General features: G+C 40.1%; 1 protein-coding gene across 7 annotated transcripts in view; it reads left to right on the forward strand.

Annotated features, from left to right (window-relative positions):
• The window catches only part of RUFY3 (RUN and FYVE domain containing 3), a 95,362-nt gene that overhangs the window by 11,145 nt on the left and 61,615 nt on the right, over positions 1 to 22,602 (forward strand). For 2 of the 7 annotated variants that reach the window (XM_040237024.1, XM_040237028.1), the window contains exon 1: positions 9,815 to 10,621. The exons of 3 other annotated variants lie outside the window; for them this stretch is intronic. In XM_040237024.1, the coding sequence (XP_040092958.1) occupies positions 10,444 to 10,621 (178 nt within the window). In that variant the 5' untranslated portion in view covers positions 9,815 to 10,443. Of the gene's footprint in view, positions 1 to 9,777; positions 10,622 to 22,602 lie in introns of those variants that run through there. 2 more of the 7 variants (XM_040237026.1, XM_040237023.1) reach the window with 2 other exon arrangements.

Raw genomic sequence — 22,602 nt, forward strand, 5'->3', positions numbered from 1 at the left:
CATTGTAATATTACTCCTGGTGGTGTTTGGCAGTCATAGTCTGGCAGTCATGACTCAGCTTCTCAGGTATATTCACTGTATATAATATCATTCTTGGCTAATATCTAACCAGGTAGTACTGAGCTTGCCAAATGCATAAACCTAAACTTGCAACAATCTCAACATTAGCGGTAAATCTAACGGAGCTTTGTCTGGGAGAGGGAAGGAAGTGGAGGGAGGATGGGAGCATGTGACAAAGTCATGATCATTCAATTGGATAATCATAATTTAGCATAAACGTCTTGTCTTTCCCACGTGTCATCATGATAATAATTCATCAAGGAAACGCTTTTGTGCTAACAGCAATCAGTGAAATTTGAGGGAGGGTAAAACATTTCTTCTTAATTTGTAAAACCATGACCCAGGAAGCCTTGGAAAACAGAACTTGTGAGCTTTACAAACTGATTTAGTTGCACAAGTTGATTAATTTTAAGAAGCGCTATTGTGTGTAGAACAGGAACTCCGTAATAGGAGTAGTCAGCTAACTATAAAAAGAATAAGTGAAGTGTTCTCTTACCTTCAAAGCTGTTGGAGAAGAATTGGCATACCTACTAGAAATCTATTTCTGAAAAGCATCTAAATAATATCATTTAAAAATGAAAATTTATTAGAAATAAGCCAAATGCTCACCAGCGTGAAAATGGGTAAAAAATTGTTTATATATAGGATGGACTATTACCTTATAATCAGCAGCCCAAAAGGTAAAGTACAGCTACACACTACAATATGGATACATCTTAGAAAATGCAGTTTTGAGTGAAAGTGTATAAATCGTTCAGTCATGTCCAACTCTTTGCAACCCAATGGACTGTAGCCTGCAAGGTTCCTCTGTTCATGAAATTCTCCAGGCAAGAATACTGGAGTGGGTTGCCATTCCCTCTCCAGGGGATCTTTCTGACCCAGGGATAAACCCCCAGTCTCTGACACTGCAGGCAGAATCCTTATGGTCTGAGCCACCAGAGAAATCTTAGAAAATGCAATATTGAGTGAAAGGCTTAGATTATGTATAGTAGGAAGCCCTTTTTGCTGAATTTAAAAAACTGAAGCTGAAATACTACTTGAAAGAAAGTGTTAGTTACTCAGTCGTGTCCAACTCTTTGTGATCCCATGGACTGTATGACCTGCCAGGCTCCTCTGTCTGTGGAATTCTCCAGTCCAAAATCCTGGAGTGGATAGCCACTACCTTCTCCAGGGGATCTTCCTGACCCAGGGATCGAACCCAGGTCTCCCACATTGCAGGCAGATTATTTACCATTTGAGCTAGCTGGGTAACCAAGATATTGTTTAGGCATCTATTATTTGTAAGAATAGTTTTAAAATAAGGTAATGGTTTCGGACAAAGCTAGTGGAGGTGATGGAATTCCAGCTGAGCTATTTCAAATCCTGAAAGATGATGCTGTGAAGTGCTGCACTCAATATGCCAGCAAATTTTGAAAACTCAGCAGTGGCCACAGGACTGGAAAAGGTCAGTTTTCATTCCAATCCCAAAGAAAGGCAATGCCAAAGAATGCTCAAATTACTGCACAATTGCACTCATCTCACATGCTAGTAAAGTAATGGTCAAAATTCTCCAAGCCAGGCTTCAGCAATATGTGAACCGTGAACTTCCAGATGTTCAAGCTGGTTTTAGAAAAGGCAGAGGAACCAGAGATCAAATTGCCAACATCCACTGGATCATCGAAAAAACAAGAGAGTTCCAGAAAAACATTGATTTCTGCTTTATTAACTATGCCAAAGCCTTTGACTGTGTGGATCACAAGAAACTGTGGAAAATTCTGAGAGAGATGGGAATACCAGACCACATGACCTGCCTCTTGAGAAATCTGTATACAGGTCAGGAAGCAACAGTTAGAACTGGACATGGAACAACAGACTGGTTCCAAATAGGCAAAGGAGTACGTCAAGGCTGTATATTGTCACCCTGTTTATTTAACTTCTATGCAGAGTACATCAAGAGAAACGCTGGACTGGAAGAAACACAAGCTGGAATCAAGATTGCCGGGAGAGATATCAATAACCTCAGATATGCAGATGACACCACCCTTATGGCAGAAAGGGAAGAGGAACTAAAAAGCCTCTTGATGAAAGTGAAAGAGGAGAGTGAAAAAGTTGGCTTAAAGCTCAACATTCAGAAAATGAAGATCATGGCATCCGGTCCCATCACTTCATGGGAAATAGATGGGGAAACAGTGGAAACAGTGTCAGACTTTGTTTTGGGGGCTCCAAAATCACTGCAGATGGGGACTGCAGCCATGAAATTAAAAGACACTTACTCCTTGGAAGGAAAGTTATGACCAACCTAGACAGCATATTGAAAAGCAGAGACATTACTTTGCCATCAAAGGTCCGTCTAGTCAAGGCTATGGTTTTTCCTGTGGTCATGTATGGATGTGAGAGTTGGACTATGAAGAAAGCTGAGCGCCGAAGAATTGATGCTTTTGAGCTGTGGTGTTGGAGAAGACTCTTGAGAGTCTCTTGGACTGCAAGGAGATCCAACCAGTCCATTCTGAAGGAGATCAGCCCTGGGATTTCTTTGGAAGGAATGATGCTAAAGCTGAAACTCCAGTACTTTGGCCACCTCATGAGAAGAGTTGACTCATTGGAAAAGACTGATGCTGGGAGGGATTGGGGGCAGGAGGAGAAGGGGACGACCGAGGATGAGATGGCTGGATGGCATCACTGACTTGATGGACGTGAGTCTGAGTGAACTCCGGGAGTTGGTGATGGACAGGGAGGCCTGGCGGGCTGCGATTCATGGGGTTGCAAAGAGTCGGACATGACTGAGCGACTGAACTGAACTGAACTGAATGGTTTACACAAAATTCAGAAGTAGTTGTCTCAAAAGGGGAGGCAGAAATTCAGAAATTCAAAAGAGAAAAGTGAAAGTCGCTCAGTTGTGTCCAGGCCAGAATACTGGAGTGGATAGCCTTTCCCTTCTCCAGGGAATCTTCCCAACCCAGGGATCAAACCCAGGTCATTGATTAGAACTTGGTACTTTCACTGCTGGGACCTGGGTTCAATTCCTGATCCTCAGAATAAGATCTCACAAGCCACACTCCATGGCCAAAAAAAAAAGAGGGAAAGAAAAAAGGCCCACTTGTTAAAAACCTAAACTAGCTACATAAAGGTGACTAAGTCATGCGTTGGAGAAGGAAGTGGCAACCCACTCCAGTATTCTTGCCTAGAGAGTCCCAGGGATGGGGGAGCCTGGTGGGCTGCCGTCTGTGGGGTCGCACAGAGTCGGACACGACTGAAGCGACTTAGCAGCAAGTAGAATATATAGTTTGTAAAACATTAAGGTGTAAAGTATGAAAGCTGATAACATTTTTCTGTTCTTCAAATCTTAACTTTGTTGAAATTGATGTTTAGGAAATTTCAAGAGTACCTTGCCTGTGTTACTTTGTTTTTGCTTTTATTTCCTTTTATTTTCCCTGTGATCCTTGGGGTGAAGTGCTGAAGTTGCAAAGTATAGAAAAAAACATGGACTTTAGGGGCATTCTAGAAGCCGCTGGAAATCCCAGATCTGCCACTTGTTAATTGTGTGATCTTGGACCAGTTACATGGCTCCACTTGGCTTCCTTGAATGTAAAGAAGGAATATCAGTATCTACTTTGCAGGAGTCTTGTGAGGACTTGCTATAATATTTATGTATGAAGCACCTAACAGAAAAAAGAAATCCAATAAATGATAGTAACTTCAGTTCAGTTCAATTCAGTCGCTCAGTCGTGTCTGACTCTTTGCGACCCCATGAATCACAGCACACCAGGCCTCCCTGTCCATCATCAACCCCTGGAGTTCACTCAGACTCATGTCCATCGAGTCGATGATGCCATCCAGCCATCTCATCCTCTGTCGTCCCCTTCTCCTCCTGCCCCCAGTCCCTCCCAGCATCAGAGTCTTTTCCAATAAGTCAACTCTTCGCATGAGGTGGCCAAAGTATTGGAGTTTCAGCTTCAGCGTGAGTCCTTCCAATGAACACCCAGGACTGATCTCCTTTAGGATGGACTGGTTGGATCTCCTTGCAGTCCAAGAGACTCTCAAGAGTCTTCTCCAACACCACAGCTCAAAAGCATCAAATCTTCGGCGCTCAGCTTTCTTCACAGTCCAACTCTCACATCCATACATGACCACTAGAAAAACCATAGCCTTGACTAGATGGACCTTTGTTGGCAAAGTAATGTCTCTGCTTTTCAATATGCTATCTAGGTTGGTCATAACTTTCCTTCCAAGGAGTAAGCGTCTTTTAATTTCATGGCTGCAGTCACCATCTGCAGTGATTTTGGAGCCCCCAAAAATAAAGTCTGACACTGTTTCCACTATTTCCCCATCTATTTCCTATGAAGTGGTGGGACCAGATGCCATGATCTTCGTTTTCTGAATGTTGAGCTTTAAGTAGTAATAATTTTTCCACATTATATAACAGGGACACTGGGCATGACAGATCAGTCTTTGTCTTAGGAGCTGAGTAAATATACTTTAAAGGAACATAACTACTAACTTTGAAAAATGAATCTCATTTGCTTTCAATCATAATGTGGAAAATTCGAGCTGTGCAAGCAGCTAGAACATAGGTATTATTCAGATCATTATTTTGAATTTAAACTTTACATAGTCTTGTTAATTTTGTTTTACAGCCACAGACTGTACCCCAGCCCCTCACAACTATTTTACAAATATATGCTGTTATTCACAAGTGCACTCACAAATAGTCTAATACAGCTTATAAGTAGTATGTTTATGAGAAAGAAGTTCAAAGTTTGTATGTCTTGCCAATGACTTAATATTGCCTTTATGTTCTAAGCTAATATGTTTACATAGTAAAGACCCAAATGTGAAAACATGACTAAGCAATAATTTAAATTACTTTTATTTATTGGAGAAGGAAATGGCAGCCCACTCCAGTATTCTTACCTGGAGAATCCCATGGACAGGGGAGCCTGGCCTGGCAGGCTACAGTTTGTGGGGTTGCAAAGGGTTTGACACAACTGAGCGACTGAGCATAGTTCTCTATAAATTGTGCTGGTTTTCATAGTAAATGTATTGCTTATGAACAATGAGCAATTGTCATGTTGAAGATTCAAGAGTGTTTACCTGCAAATAGGTGTAACTTTGTAGAAGTACAGGTTTTCGTGCCCATCCACAGTTCTTATTTCTGAAATAAGTGTTAACACCTCCTCAAACTGGTAGATATGGGAAACTCAAGGGTAACCAGTACAGATTTTTCTCTCCTGGGCAAAAAGCTTTAGTTGCTTTGGACTTCGCTCCCTGTGTCCTCCACCTGAAGAGAAGGACCTTGGAAGGAATGTTAACCAAGGTACTCTGCTTGTTGACATAGATGTTCTTTTTTTGCTGCTCTGTTGTAATCAGGCCAAATCTCCTGTTCAGGGTTAAATAAATGCTTTATTGTTTGATTGATGGGAAGATTGTCCGTCACTGTTTGTGATCTGCTGGATTCATATGTTGGTGTACTGTGCTTAGTCACTCAGTCATGTCTGACTTTCTGCGACCCTGTGGACTGTAGGCTCCTCTGTCCATGGGACTCTGCAGGCAAGAATCCTGGAGTGGGTTGCCACTTCCTCCTCCAGGGGATCTTCCCCACCCAGGGATCAAACCCATGTCTCTTAGGTCTCCTGCATTGGCAGGTGGTTTTTTTTACCTGCTGGTACCACCTGGGAAGCCCAACACAGGCAATCCCAGAGCATTCAGATTAACTTATATATTCACTGTCCTATGTTTCAATAAGGTATCAGTGACCTAGAATCTTGATGTCATATGTACAGATAGCCAGGGCTGTTTGATATTGTGGTTCCAGGAACAATTTAGTGTATCTTTGAAGATTTTCTATTCAGTTCAGTCACTCAGTCATGTCTGACTCTTTGCGACCCCATGAACTGCAGCACACCAGGCCTCCCTGTCCATCACCAACTCCTAGAGTTCACTCAAACTCACAGCCATCAAGTCGGTGATGCCATCTAGCCATCTCATCCTCTGTCATCCCCTTCTCCTCCTGCCCCAGTCTTTCCCATCATCAGGGGGTCTTTTCAAATGAGTCAGCTCTTCACATCAGGTGGCCAAAGTTTTAGAGTTTCAGCTTCAACATCAGTCCTCCCAATGAACACCCAGGACTGATCTCCTTTAGGATGGACTGGTCGGATCTCCTTGCAGTACAAGGGACTCTCAAGAATCTTCTCCAACACCACAGTTCAAAAGCATCAATTCTTCTGTGCTCATCTGTCTTTATAGTCCAACTCTCACATCCATACATGACTACTGGAAAAACCATAGCCTTGACTAGATGGACCTTTGTTGGCAAAGTAATGTCTCTGCTTTTGAATATGCTGTCTAGGTTGGTCATAACTTTCCTTCCAAGGAGTAAGCACCTTTTTTTTTTTTTTTATCCATAACTTTCCTTCCAAGGAGTAAGCGTCTTTTAATTTCATGGCTGCAGTCCCCATCTGCAGTGATTTTGGAGCCCCCAAAATAAAGTCTGACACTGTTTCCACTGTTTCCCCATCTATTTCCCATGAAGTGATAGGACCAGATGCCATGCGTGATCTGTTTTCTGAATGTTGAGCGTTAAACCAACTTTTTCACTCTCCTCTTTCACTTTCATCAAGAGGCTCTTTAGTTCCTCTTTACTTTCTGCCATAAGGGTGGTGTCATCTGCATATCTGAGGTTATTAATATTTCTCCCGGCAATCTTGATTTCAGTTTGTGCTTCATCCAGCCCAGCGTTTCTCATGATGTACTCTGCATATAAGTTAAATAAGCAGGGTGACAATATACAGCCCTGACGTACTCCTTTTCCTATTTGGAACCAGTCTGTTGTTCCATGTCCAGTTCTAACACTTGCCTCCTGACCTGCATACAGATTTCTCAAGAGGCAGGTCAGGTGGTCTGGTATTCCCATCTCTTTCAGAATTTTCCACAGTTTCTTGTGATCCACACAGTCAAAGGCTTTGGCATAGTCAATAAAGCAGAAATAGATGTTTTTCTGGAACTCTCTTGCTTTTTCCATGATCCAGGGGATGTTGGCAATTTGATCTCTGGTTCCTCTGCCTTTTCTAAAACCAGCTGAACATCTGGAAGTTCACGGTTCATATATTGCTAAAGCTGGCTTGGAGAATTTTGAGCATTACTTTACTAGCGTGTGAGATGAGTGCAATTCTTTGGCATTGCTTTTCTTTTGGATTGGATTGAAGATTTAATGACTCCTTAACTACGTTTAAAAGTGTTGCATGTCATAAAATTCAAGCTGTAAACTATCTCCCTTTAAGTTTTAATATATAAAGATGGAAAATTGTCTGGCTAGAAAGGAATTGTGCTATAATCAAATGTGAATGTGTTAAATGAAAGCTTATATTCTGCATTTGGAAATTAAGTTTAGTCTCTAAGTTGTGTCCAGTTCTTTGAGACCCCATGGACTGCAGCATGCCGGGCTCCACTGTCCTCCACTATCTCCTGGAGTTTGCTGAAATTCATGTCCGTTGAGTCAGTAATGCTATCTAACCATCTCATCCTCGGCCGCCCCCTTTTCATTTGCCTTCAGTCTTGCCTAGAATCAGGGTCTTTCCCAATGAGTTGGCTCTTTGCATCAGGTAGCCAAAGTATTGGAGCTTCAGCTTCAACATCAGTCCTTCCAATGAATATTCAGGGTTGATTTCTTTTTGGATTGACTGGTTTGATATCCTTACAATCCAAGGGACTCTTAAGAGTCTTCCAGCACCGCAGTTTGTTGGTACTCGGCCTTCTTTATGGTTCGACTCTCACATCTACAGATGTGATATACATGACTACTGGGAAAAAACCATAGCTTTGACTATCTGGACTTTTGTCAGCAAAGTGATGTCTCTGCTTTTTAAAAAGCTATCTAGGTTTGTCACATGTGGCTCAGCTGGTAAAGTATCTGCCTGCAATGCGGGAGACCTGGGTTCAGTCTCTGTTCTGAGAAGATCCCCTGGAGAAGGGAAAAGCTACCCACTCCAGTATTCTGGCCTGGAGGATTCCATGACTATACAGAGTTGGGTGTGACTTTCACTCCCACAGATTTGTCATAGCCTTCCTTTCCTAGGAACAAGGGTCTTTTAATTTCATGGCTACAGTTTGCTTCCTTGAAAAAGTGATCTTAAAAAAAAAAAGAAAAAGTGTTCTGATCTTACTGCTCCATACCAAGTGCCTGCCATGTGGAGTACTCTTAGTGAATATTTACTGAATGAATGAAGGAATAGATCTGTTCCAGATGTAGAGGTAATGTTGGAAGAGATTTAAACAGAAAAGAATAAACCTACCTGGAATATTTTCTTTTCCTTTTAACTTGCTGATTTTCTTCCTGATTATAAATAAGTATACTCGTATATGCATTCTTACATTTTGCCACTTTGCCTTCCCTCTAACAGTGTGAAAATGCCTGTTTACCCACAGAATCTGGTTCTTAGTATTTTTTCCTTTGAGTTCAATCTCAAATTAGGGTGGAGGCATTTACAAATTTTTTTGTATTTGCTGTAAACACTTTATTCCAATACGGCTTTCCTTTTCATTTACTTTTTAAAGAATTTTTGTTGTTGTTGAAATATAGTTGAATTGTAATGTTGTGTTGTGTTCAGATATACAGCAAAGTGATTCAGTTTTTATATATATGTAACATTTATGACATTTTAATAAACTCAAGAAGATATTTTTCTTTCAGTTGTTAGATATCCCTCTCATTAGAAATCCTAGAACAGAATAAATTATCTTGGGACATATTTCTTGAAATTGTATGTTCCTTCTTAAAACCAGACCCTCCAGCAAAAGAAAAAAAAATTGTTTTCAACCATCCAAAGCATTTTCAAAGAAAATCTCTGTCATCCCTTATCTCTTTGTTATTTTTGTAACTCAGAAAACAAGTACCTAAGTTTTCACTTCCAAGGCATAAAGGCCTCATTAGATAATATAGATATGTAGATAGGTAAACTGGTTGATTGGTTTAAGATAATATGATAGGACTTCCCTAGTGGTCCAGTGGTTAGAACTCCACACTCCCAGTGCGGGGAGCACAGGATCAATGCCTGGTCAGCAAACTAAGACCCTACAAGCCTTGTGGTGTGGCCAAAAGATAGAAAAATAAAATATGCAAAATAGAGACCATATGATAATGTGCGCTTAGGATGTTCCAGGGTGGGAGAAATTTTAAGATATAGCATAGTTTTATCCTCTTATTAGAAACAGTCTAATGTAGAAACTTGGTGAATACAGCAGTGTCAGAAGTGAAGGAGGGACTGCCATAAATCAGGAAGGATTTAACTTCTATGTTGTTGGTTTTTTTTTCCTGCACTTCTGTCCAGTCTGAAAAATTAAGTCTTTGTACTTTGGAGAAGAAAATTATGAATGCCTGAAAGTATATTTAAATAAAAAATCTGCTTTAGTTTTTTTTAAAACACCACCTTTAGCAGAGCAAAGAATTTTGATAGCTAAGTATATAAAGATAAAAGAAGTGAATTATGTGTTTGTTAAATTAATCTAACTACCTCTTTTACCATTTTTGCTGTGCAGCGTTACCCAGTATTAATTGTCCTCCTGTTACCCAGCCCTTTTATCCTACAGCAAGGGGAATTGATGAGAATACGTGCATTGTGTTATGTCTGATCACAGTTTGACTAGCACAGTCTGGAAGTGGGTTGTGCACGATGAGAGCAGGCAGCCTAATTGCTCTCCCTGCATCAGCAGCATCTATAAAGCATCCTGGGAATTGCTCGCCCTACGTTCAGAGCAGCTGGTCACATGAGCTTGAATTTTCAGTTCAGTTCATTAGTCAGCCATTTTGGTCAACACCCTGCTTACTGCGCACAACCAATCCTATTAGAACTCAGCATCCCGGCTCCTCTGAGCAGATCCTGGAAGTGATTTCTGCAATTCAGGATTTTTTTTTTTAAAGCTAAACAGAAAATATTGGTTTATTTTTTGTTCATTTTTTTCCTTTGTATTTTTTTTTTCTGTAAAAAGAAGGAGGATTTTTCACTTTCTCATACAGAGGCCAGTTTTTTTTTTTTTTTTAAAGCCAACTAAGGTAGCATCGACTGTGCAGGATTTCAAGCCTCTGCCTCAGCTGAAAAAGGGGGTAGGGAAGGGAAGATAACAGGAGAGAAGCTGGAAGAAGATAAGCATCATCTTATTTTGCTATGTGGTAGGAACTGCCTCTGAGAAAACATAGCATAGAATTATTTATCTTGAACACTTGGTGCTTAAAGGATAGGTATTTTTCCGTCTTTTTTTTTTTTTTTTTAACCCTCACCTGCCCCTTTTCTTGAGAGCTTTGTTGCAGAGCTTTGGATTTGGGGGTTTTTGTTGAGGAGGGTTTTTATTTATTTTTGTTTGGTGTGTGTGTGTGTGTGTGTGTGTGTGTATTGTGGTCCCAGCTGAGTCATCATGTCTGCTCTGACGCCTCCAACCGACATGCCAACCCCCACCACTGACAAGATCACACAGGCTGCCATGGAGACCATCTACCTTTGCAAATTCCGAGTGTCTATGGATGGAGAATGGCTCTGTCTGCGAGAGCTGGATGACATCTCACTTACACCTGACCCAGAGCCTACCCATGAAGGTATGGTCAGAACCCGTCCTCCAGTATCTCACCAGCATCCTCATTGTTAATCAGGCTGGGAGGGTCAGGGAGAGGCAGGAGGAACCCATACTCTAAACTAGCTAATGGCCCTGAAAACCTTTCATCCTTAAACCTACCACCAGCTCCCCTTCTCTACTTTACTGGGGGAAAATATTTTTTCCCTGCCCTCTGAGGTATCCTTTCAAAAGATGCTGGTGCTTGCTTAGAGTTCTTTGTCTTGAAGGCTCTAAAGAACATTTGAGATCACTTATCACATCTGACCTAATCAACCAATGGAAAAGCTATTAATTCTGATTAGATGCTAACATTATAGAAATTATAGTTATTTTTAATAGAGTAAGGTAAAATTGCATGACTAATTAATTATAGGAGTGTACGTGATATAGTTGAAGCACTCACAAAGGGTATCCTATCATCAGGATATAATGTTAAACAGGCTGTGATATCTAGAAAATACATGGTCAAACATTCTTTCTTTAAAATAATATAGATTGTAAGATTAGATGAGAAAGCAGTTTTACATTCAGTGCTTATTTAATGAATATGGTCTCAGAAAAGCATAATACCTTAAAAGGTTAAGCATGATTGATAAGGTAATTCCTACCCATGGAACCTATTAGGCATTGCTTTTTATAAGTTGTTTGTGGTAACTGTTGACCCATGTGAAATCTCCACCGTCAGTCCCTTTGAGACCTTTGTAGTCTCTTGACTTGTGACTTTCTCCCAGAACCTTTTCTAAATTCTGAGAGGCTTTTATCTTCTACCCCTAAATTTTGTGAACTTAATACCATAAGGAAGAAAATTAATTTGAATCAAATTGTTTTGTACTTTTGTGTACTGGCCTCTTAGCTAGGGTTTGTTCTCTACCGTTAAAATAATGAAGAAAGAAATGCTCACATATGAGAATAAATTTTACATAAAATCTGCCCAGTGTTTAGGCATACTGCAGGGCAGAGGGCACAAGGTCAATTGCACCTAGCAGTTGGGTTAGAAAAAGTGATTCCTTGTCCTTGACCAAGCATTGCAATCTTATCATGACTCAGATTTCACTCTTTGTGTCTGAAAAGGATTTTATTTTCCCAGTTAGCCGCTTTTAGGGAGGGTTAACATCGAAGCACAAAGCAGTCATTTGGGTGTGTCTTTAAGGGCAATGTTTAAGTGGTTTCTAAGGCCCTTTGCACCCTTTAACAATTGGTTTGTCTGTTGGACAGCTTCCTTTGGTTCTGAGTTTCAGAATGTGCTGCATGGCGGTCAGGAGACATCAGCTGGAGGCAGTTACAATGCCAGTACTGTTTAGAACAGCCTCTCGAGCTTTAAAAATCTTTAGGGAATAAAAGTACATTTTGAGAATGCTACCAAGAAGTCTTTTCAGCGGATGCCTCAGTCTGCATATTTTGTTTTTTAAAATATTTATTTTGAAAGTCACACAATATCATATATTCCCTTAATTATAAAATTTAGTGTGTCATTGTCTTTAATTTTGAGCAAACTTAATCATTTGAATGGGCTTCCCAGGTGGCTCAGTGGTAAAGAATCTGCCTGCCAATGCAAGAGACACAGGTTCAATCTCTGGGTCAGGAAGATCCCCTGGAGAAGGAAATGGCAACCCACTCCTGTATCCTTGCCTGGGAAACCCCATGGACAAAGGAGCCTGGTGGGGTACAGTCTTGTGGGGATCAGGAAGAGTCGGACTCTACTTAGTGGCTGAACAACAGCAACAATCGTTTGCATACCTATTTGTTTTTTGAGCAAGATTCCTATGAGTAAGCAAAAGTGAGCTGCTTGGTTCACGTAAGCATTTGTAGTGGTGCTGTTTGAATTTTCTGTGGAGAAATCTGTAATGGAAACATGAGGGCTGCACCCTAAGCTCAAGTGACACATCCTTGGGTTAGAGGAAACAGACAAATAGAAAGTTTTCAACACCTTAGAATCAGCTGGAGAAGGGGTGGAGGAAAATAGAGAGAGGCTGGCAATGAATTTTGGAATTCTGCCTTCAACTGGGTAAAAGAAGCAACAATTTCAAATTATTAGTACTAGAAGTAATACAAGAAAGTCCAGGCCCGAGAAAACATCCATAGGTTTAGTGATCTAGGAAGGCAGGTAAATAAAAGACAGGGATTTTATTCTACGGGCTAACTCTGGATGTCTAAACAGTGACTTAAACCCAAGAAATGTCTGCCTTAATAGTAATGCTAGAGACAGTTGTTGAGTGTAATTTAGCTATTAACCTGTAAGTGGTGATTGCTGGACCAGTGATAACAGGAACCTGACTGTGTTAACAAAAATGGAGCACTTGGTGCTCAGACACAGAGAGTGTGCACAGAACACTCCCCAGTTGGTTTGTAGACAGAAGGAAGGACATTTGACTGTGCACATTCCGCGCCGGGGCCCCGACTCCCATGAGAGAAAATGGGCAAAAACGTCATGTATCTTCTTAAGACGATAATCTCACTGTGGCCTCATTAGTAGAAGCTTTGAGTTTTCCAACTTTTAGTTTTCTGAAAACAGCTCTTGTCATCACTCTGCTGCCCACAGTGTAGACCAGACCCAGAGTTTCAGCCCACCTTAACTCTTAAATACATGGGAATAAAAACTCACTTCATTAGTTCAGTACTTACTGGTGGTCAAGGAGATCAGCTATCTCTCATTTCTTTTAGTACACTTTGGTAAAAACCTGGAACAAATGTCCAAATCATTGATTGCAAGAAGAAGGTTCAAGAAAGGCTTCATCCAGGAAGTGACACTTGGACTAGGCTCCACCTTGTATGATAACTGTAGAATCACAGGCAGGTACTGTTATGGGTGGGGACTGGAAGGGACATTTCAAGCAGCACACAGTGAGATGCTGGGCTGGACTATAGTACGTTGTTTGGAGTGGTAGCCACAATAGTAAGTTAGGAGCATTAAGCAAGATATTTAATGTAAGTTCAGTTCAGTTGCTCAGTCATGTCCGACTCTTTTGCGACCCCATGAATTAGCACGCCAGGCCTCCCTGTCCATCACCACCTCCTGGAGTTTACTCAAACTCATGTCTGTCGAGTCGGTGATGCCATCCAGCCATCTCATCCTCTGTACCCTATAAATGTTAGTTATTTGTGTAATAGTTATTCATGGGGCAGTGGTTTGAGCTTCAACAGTTGTAAGCCCCATTGTTAGATCTCTTGCCTTTTTAGTATGTATTTCTAGTTTTGTTTCTGTTTTTGTATCTAACCGTTTGGAATAGTCTAAGCTCGTTGTTTGCCGGACAGACTAAAGGTGGTTAGTAGCTTAAATTTACATTTCAGCATTGCCCTTTCTTGGGCCTTTGCAAACAGGAAAACAATTAGTTAAAAACAAAAGTCAGTTATCAAGAAATACTTGTTTTCCCATTAACTTTCTTTTAAAGAAGAGGAATCCGACATTGAGAAGTGAAACAGATCAGTTTAGTACAGTAAAATAGTCCATTTGGTTACAAAGGTAACTCTTAAGATTTGAATTATTTTTTGACTTAGAAAATACCTTTTTCAAATACAGATAGTAAGAGGCAGACTACGAAGAAATGATACAGCAGCAGACACATTAAGAAGAGAACCTCTGGTCAAGACTTTGATTTTCAAGTTACAGCCTGTGTGTGATGACCAACTTCAGACACACTGTTACTGCATAAGTGTCCAGTTTTCCCCTGGTGGTCACATTTTGCTTTCGTGTTCATTTAGAGTATCTGGCACTTACACAGTAATGTATAAGGAGTTAGCTTGTATGTAACATCTGTGACTGTAGTAATGGTACTGTGCTACATGTAAGGATCCTGTACTACTGTGCTATACGTGTTTAGTCTGTCAGTTGATCAGAAATATTTATTGAGCATCCCTTGATGCAAAATCCAGTTCTAAAGACTAAGAAATAATGGCCCTTGCCCTGAGTGAATTCACACTCAAGGAAAAAAGATGAAGCGATGTCAGAGGCTGCTGTAAAACAAGTATGAACTACTTAGTTGCAAAAGGACAATCATGTTTTGTAGGAACTGGACATGGAATTCTAATCCATAGTGACCATACTTCCCAAGGGACAGTATGGGTGTAGATTTCAGATCAGACTTTCCCATATAGTAGGGAATAATCTGCTGATTATAATAAGCAAGGAAAATAATCCCCTGAAGATGAAATAGAAAGTGTTTGTTTTTGGTGACTACTGAAAGTGTCTGGTTCTGAGATAACTACATTGACATTTACTAATGTATTTTTACTCATTAATATCATTGCACAAGAGTAAAACCCCATTCTGCCTGGGAACTGCATATATTTTAATGAAACAAGTGCATGACCCCAAATGGCTGTTGACCAAGAAACTTCATAGCATCAACTCACTACAGTCTAGTGCAGGGCTTCTAAACCTGGGAAGATGATCTGGAAAATTATATATGAAATTTTTTATCTGTACTTTATTTTTCCTGGGGAAGAAAAAACCTTAGGGACCATTAGAACCCCCAAAGAAAATAAATGTTTAGAAAATCATACATAATTTTAATCATAAGATCAGACCCTCGGCCCTTCATTCAGCACACACTTAAGTATCCCACCTATAATTTATGCTCCATGCTATGCTAGGTCCTGAGGTATAGCACAGTGCCCAAGCCTGCTACTCTGTATTTTCTGAGCTTATTGACAAGCAAGAGGTGGGGTGCTTCAACAAGTATTGATAAAATGGCTTCTCAGGTGGCTCAGCGCTAAAGAATCTGCCTGCCAACACAGGAGATGCGGGTTTGATTCCTGGGCTGGGAAGATCCCCGGATGAGGAAATGGCAACCCACTCCAGTATTCCTGCCAGGAAAATTCCATGGGCAGAGGAGACTGAAAGGCTACAGTCGATAGGGTCACAAAGAGTCGGACATGCCTGAGCATCCATGCATGAGTGCTATGGTATAGAGCCAGGCATGTTTTATTAGGAAGGTCCAGGGAAATTTTCCAGTTGAAGTAAGTAATGTTTGAACTAAGACCTAAAGGATGTGCAAGAGTTAATCTGATTATAAACTGGAGGCAAGGGACGTTAGAGGTGGGGAATGGGGAGGAGACAGCATTTGCAGAGACCCAGATACCAGAGCTGAAAGATTTTCAGTCTCTCCAAATTTTCTTTCCAGTAACTTTTCACTTCTTTGAGAAGAAATACTAATAAAACTACATGCTCTACCAGGGACAAAATGTTAGGGTTAGTGATGAAATAGTATATTTCTTCTTTTCTGATTGTGTATAATGTTATTTTTTAACAGTAAAATCTGAAGTGTTTTAATAGTGAATAAGTTCATTAGTGTGTGTGTTTATTTCCATGCTTTAATAAAATAAGTATATATTAAATCATTATATAATATGTGAATTTTAATAGCCTTCTTGAATAAGACTTAAATAAGAGTTTCTCCCAATTAACAGAAAAATAAAACAATCATTACTCCTAATACTGAATACCAGTAACATGCAAGTTTGTGAGAAGACTTTCTATTTTCACATATTTATGTGTGAACCTTCCCTTAAATTTTGTATGCTGAACATGTATTTTCTACTAAGAAAATTATAAACCATGTGAAGCTCAAAGATTCTTAAATGAAACTGCTTTAACTGAAGTTGATGAAAAATCAAGGCTTCAGTTATTTTCGTAAGTAAACATATGTTAATGATATCCAGAGTATCACTTAGCTATATATAAATCATCTTTTCTGCATTTGTGTGTGTGTATGTATGAAATTATATAAACTGGATTTAAGGCATCTAGCTATCATAGTTTCCTATTATGATTAAACAAATAGTACTATATGTGTTAGGGCATAAAAGAGAGAGAGGTTCTCTTTTCCACCACAAAGACTTAATTTTGTCTTCCCTTTCCATTTCCACAACTACCAGGATCTAACTCTGTCACATTCAGATTCCTACACCTACTTTCAGCTTTTCTCCAAGCCATTTCTCTTCCTGTTATACAGATTCATCCTTTATAAAATTGCCAGGTAATTCTTCATGAAAATAAACTTTTCATTCTTGTACAAGAGTCTGTTTCAGACAGTCTTTATATTGAATGTAGAATATTCTTGAAAAAGTGATGGCGACAGTGGTGTAGGAAGAGATGCTGTCTTTTATTGAGCAGCTACTTTTTGCCAGGAACTGTTTCCTCTAAGTAATATTTATATGTATTACCTCATTTAATCCATACAAAAACCCATTGAGCCTAGGTACTGTCATCCCCATTTTACAGATTGACAGAGATGTAGTAAGTGGTGGAGCTAGGACTCGTTTGGGCAGCCTGGATCCAACCTACATGCAATTCTCCTATCCCAGAATTCATTGAGTGTAAGTCCAGCAATAGACCTGCACATAATAAGGAACGTCTTCTTCCCAGTCTCTGGTGACATATTTCCATCCGTTTTACATACAGTGGAACATGGCGTTGGCCAGCTTATGTTCAGGGAGCACCCAAATGTGGCCAGAAGCAGGCTGTTTGGGGCATACTTGGCAATTGCCATCAGTTAAATTAGCATTTTATCCACTTGTTTTTTTTTCTTTTTTCTCTTTCCATCCATTTTTATAAAGTATGTGAAAATATTTATATGATTGTACAGATGCTGTCAAACAATAAAAATAATACACTGCTGAGACTGACCTGGTGGGCAGGTGGCACCTGTATGTGCTAAATTTTAAATGTTTTTCAAATGAATGTGCAAAGTGATGTGGAAAGCTGTTTGTGGTAGCAGTAATGTTCGTGATTATGGATTGTCAGAAACAATAACTATGTTGAATCCTTATTCTTTAGCCAACTATTCCCATGCCCTTCTTTGGGATAATTTTACTTATCAAATGTTTTTTTCAAACTCCTTCTCAGTACTTGCCTATTTCAACCAGGCTGTGATTCTGTACTTCACCGAAAAAGTGATTATTCCTGTTGTTAATACTATTTCTGCTTTAAATTCTTCTCACTGACATTAAATTAGAAACCAGAAAGGATCCCTGACTCCCTTCATCCATGAACCTTCTTTAACAAGTCCAGTATCCTTCATCTCCTGAATCGTTGGGTTCTGTCTCCATCACTTGATTGAATACACTTGAAATCATCCTCTGATGATTTATTTTAGCCTATGTGATTCATACTTTTATAAAATTATACAGAAAGTTCTTTAGGGCAAAACTTTTCTTTTGTACCATTAAGAAGGCCTCATATTACTGTATATACTATTTATGGTAGCTATCTAATACACTTTTTTTTGTGTGTGTAATCAAGTTTTATTAAAGTATAAAGGAGATAGAGAAAACTTCTGACATAGGCATCAGAAGAAGGTAGAAAAAGTACCCGCTTGTTAGTGTTAGCAATGGAGTTATATACTCTCCAGTAAATCCAAAGAATGTCTGGAGGTTGTAAAGACCTCACCAGACCTACTCCCATAATTTACATTTTAAGATAACAGAATTAGCCAGAAGGTTTAATCCAGAGACTGTCCTCAGGCATAATACATTGTTATATAATCCTAAGGAATGTAGAGAAGGAAAAAAGTTTGTCCTTTCTTCCTATTTGAGAATTCCAGACCCCTCTCTCCTTGGGGACCCCTAGACTTATCAACCTGCCTAGGAAATGACTCTCTCATTCCCCCCCTTTCTTTTAGGAGAATTATGTTGCCTAGGGAAAAGGGGCATCGTTCTGGTTCCATAACTGCTTCCGAGCTGAGAAGGGGGGTTGTCCCTAAATTGGCGAGGCAATATATTCTCCTAACCCTCATATTGAGGATATCTGATCCAGGGGCCCCAAACAGTAGTTGGAGGAAGGTGCAGCAGTAGCAGGAGTTTGAGCAACGATTTGTAACTTAAAAGCTTTGATGCGGCTAGAAATAAATCCAGTTATACCATTACAGATGTAAGGCAACATAGTCATTAAAACAAGTTAAAATCAAAATTAAAAGACACATTAAGTCCATAGTTAAAGTGCAATGTATTGCACCAGTCCATTTTAGGGTTGGTAGATGTCATCAGATGAAGAAGAGGCATCACATGTGATTGTTGTCGAAGGTATCCACAGACTTGGAGAAAGTCCTTTCCTTGAAGTGGAGATGTCCACCACGGGAAGCCTTCCACTGATGAAGAGAATCTTTATAACCTCCTTAGCCTGTTCACTACGACAGAGAAAAGCCTCAATCCATCCAGTAAAAGTATCTACCCAAACTTGTAAGCAAGAATATCCATTAGCTTTTGGCATATGAGTAAAATCAATTTCCCAGTCCTCTCCAGGATACTTCCCACTTCATTGTAACCCAGATTTTGCTTCCAAATCCTGTTCAGCAGTCACCATGGCATAACCTGATTTACGCTTTCCATCCTTGTCCTGAAGGATCCCAGATGAGCCCCCAAGATGAAAGGTTGTTGTTGAATTACGACGCCAGGATTCTTGGCTCCGGGAGGAGAAGAAATCAATCTGGGGCCAGAGAGGAGGCTTGATCGCTCAGAGCTTTTGTGTAATAAAGTTTTATTAAAGTATAAAGGAGATAGAGAAAGCTTCTGACATAGGCATCAGAAGGGGGTAGAAAGAGTACCCCTCTAATACACTTTAAGTGAGTGAAGTCGCTCAGTCTGACTGTTTGCGGCTCCATGGACTGTAGCCTACCAGGATCCTCCGTCCATGGGATTTTCCAGGCAAGAGTACTGGAGGTGAACTCAATGCCCATATGGCACTAGTGGTAAAAAGTCCACCTGCCAGTGCAGGAGACCTAACAGACTCGGGTTCCATCCTTGAATGGGGAAGATCTCCTGGAGGAGGAAATGGCAGCCCACTCTAATATTTTCAGAGAATCCCATGGACAGAGGAGCCTGGCAGGCTACAATCCATGGGGTTGCCAAGAGTCAGACACGACTGAGCATCTGAGCACTCACACACAAATGCCCCATAATCCCCAGAAAATGGTCACTTTTAAAAGAAAAGACTATTGTAACATCTTACCTTCCATTACACACAACTTAGGGTTTCTGGATATTAAAAAAATTTTTTTTGAAATCACTTAGCTCATAATTCAGACTCATTATATTTTATTTTGAAAATAGAAGTTCAGTATAACAAGTAATTTTTTGTTGAACATATCTGTGAATAATGTTCAGTGCTGATGAAAATATAGGAAAATTCAGGTGCTAGTAGAATATTCATTGGCACAGCCTTTTTGAAAATCGCTCTATCAGTGTGAATTAGGTGCCTCAAAAATTAAGTTCCAATGGTTATACCAGACATGTATCTTAAGGAAATAATCAGAGATATGGGCAAAATATACAAGTATGTATAATCATCACAGTATTATGATTTATAGAAGCAAAACTTTAAATATAACTTAAATAACCTAACAGGAAAATTATTCAATAAATTATAGAGCATCAGTACCACAAACATTGATAATGGTGTTGTGGAAGAATATTTAGTGGTCTAGGGTATTGTTTAAAGTATAGTAAGTTTTGAAAGCTTTCTCCCAAGCCACATATACAGTGTGATCACAAATTGATTTAAATATAGATACATGTACACCCAAGTGAAAGGAAATGTACCAAAAGTGTAAAAAGTGGTCTTCTCTGGAGAGTGGAACAACAGAGGATTTTTATATTCTTCATACTTCTTCATGTCTTCCAAATATTCTTGTTATTGTTCAGTCACTTAGTTGTGTCTGACTGTTTGTGACCCCATGGATTGTGACACATCAGGCTTCCCTGTCCTTCACTATCTCCCAGAGCTTGCTCAGACTCATGTCCATTGAGTCAATGATGCTATCCAACCATCTCATCCTGTTGCCCCCTAATATCCTATAAGAAGATATATTACTATAATCAGGATACTGTGCTGTTTTTTCTTTAAAGAAAAAAAGCTTTATGAAAACTATAGTTGTGTACTCATCCGTCTGTCTACCTCAGAGTTAAGTATTTTCCGTGACCGAGTTTCCCACATCCACAAACAGGAACTAAAAGTCAGTCATGTCCGACTCTTTGTGACCCCATGGACTGCAGCATGTCAGGCTTCCCTATCCATCACCAACTCCCAGAACTTAGTCAAACTCATATCCATTGAGTCGATGAAGCCATCCAACCATCTCATCCTCTGTCATCCCCTTCTCTTCCTGCCTTCAGTCTTTCCCAGCATCAGGGTCTTTTCCAATGAGCCAGTTCTTCGCATCAGGTGGCCAAAGTATTGGAGTTTCAGCTTCAGCATCAATCCTTCCAAAGAATATTCAGAATTTCCTTTACGAATGACTGGTTTGATCTTGCAGTCCAAGGCACTCTCAAGAGTCTTCTCCAATGCTACAATTCAAAAGCATCAGTTCTTCAGTGCTCAGCTTTCCTTGTAGTCCAGCTCTCACATCCATACATGACTACTGGAAAAACCATAGCTTTGACTAGATGGACCTTTGTTGGCAAAGTAATGTCTCTGCTTTTTAATATGCTGTCTAGGTTGATCATAGCTTTTCTTCCAAGGAGCAAGGAGCGTCTTTTAATTTCAGGGCTGCAGCGAGTAGGACTGTCTATTTTATAGAATCATGTTACTGTTCTTTCCTTTGGCACGCCTCCTTTTGTAATCTGCTCTCAGTGAGATTACTGGAACATTTGTTGCTAGCAGCCGGTTAGCCTCAAGTTTACATGATCAGGTTCTCTGAGTTGTGATTATGTGCGTACAGGGCAGTCTTTGTGAAATTCTCACAGTGAATAGATTATAGATTCTATTGCCATCTCAGAAGCCTGCCAGACAAAGTTTTCTGGACAAGGTTCATTTCTTCTTGTTGCTCAGATCTGGAAATAGCCTAGCTAGTCTCCCTTGTATGGTAAGTTGCCTTACCCACTTGCCTCTGGGATTTTATAGAATCCTGAATTGGGGAGAAATATCAGCAGGGTTCTCTTTGCACCCCAATCCACAAATGAAGCAATAGAACAGCTCCGTGCTGCCTCTGAGCTGATGGTAACCTGCTCTCCCTAAAATTAGCTTTCCTCAGGTGTACTTTCAGTTTCTTCCCAGCTCCTTATTACTCTTGTCACTGGCATCTGCTTCAGGGCATGGTCATTAATCACGGTGCGTCTCTACTGTCTTTGCTGTATGTTGATGAGCTTTTTCTGGACCTTTTTTGGATGGAGCTTTTACTTTAATGTATGCCTGTCTTTGTAGTTCACATCATTAATAACTCTTCTGTGGCTCATCAGCTTCCAGTGCCAGAACGTCCTGTATCCTAAGGTAATCACAGACGTTATGTATCATTTTTCCAGAGGTAAATGCTGTGCCAGATTAGGTAACTAGTACTCAGTGGTGGAGCTCAGGAATTCAAGTTGTTGGATGCCCAGGCCTGGGCACCTGTGAGACCTGACTGGGAAGAGAGCACGGCTGTCATTTGAGAGAACCCACAGTATTCTCTGCTCTTCACTTGTTTAGTCGCTCAGTAGTATCTGACTCTTTTGTGACCCCTTGGACTGTAGCCTGCCAGGCTCCTCTGTCCATGGGATTTCCCAGGCAAGAATACTAGAGTGGGTTGCCATTTCCTTCTCCAGAGGATCTTGCCAACCCAGGGATTGAACCCTTATCTTCTTCGTTGGCAGGCAGATTCTTTACAACTGAGCCACCAGGGAAGCCCCCTCTTCACTTCTGGTTCTGTATTATTTGGGGTTTTTTGGTTGTGCCCCTTTTGGGGAAGGTAGAGAGTATAATGGGGCACGATTTTCCATTGTGATTGTACCAGCCCCCACCAGTCACTTGGATTGCTATGAAGTCCTCTTGAGTACAGGGAAGTAAATATTAAATTATTTCCCTTGCAGTTTTTCCTATTTGAACTTTGTCAGAGAACAAATAGAAGAATTTGATGAACTTAGAAATACATGTGTAGAGGGACAGTGAAACAGACTTATTGTGAAATAGCCTCTAAGTAAATATTTTTCCTCATAATTAAATCAGTGTATTAAAATTAATGGGGTTCTTCTAGAAAATACATTTAGTATTACTATGTA

This window comes from Oryx dammah, unplaced genomic scaffold, assembly GCF_014754425.2.
Source record: "Oryx dammah isolate SB20612 unplaced genomic scaffold, SCBI_Odam_1.1 HiC_scaffold_3, whole genome shotgun sequence".
Classification (NCBI taxonomy): Eukaryota; Metazoa; Chordata; class Mammalia; order Artiodactyla; family Bovidae; genus Oryx; species Oryx dammah.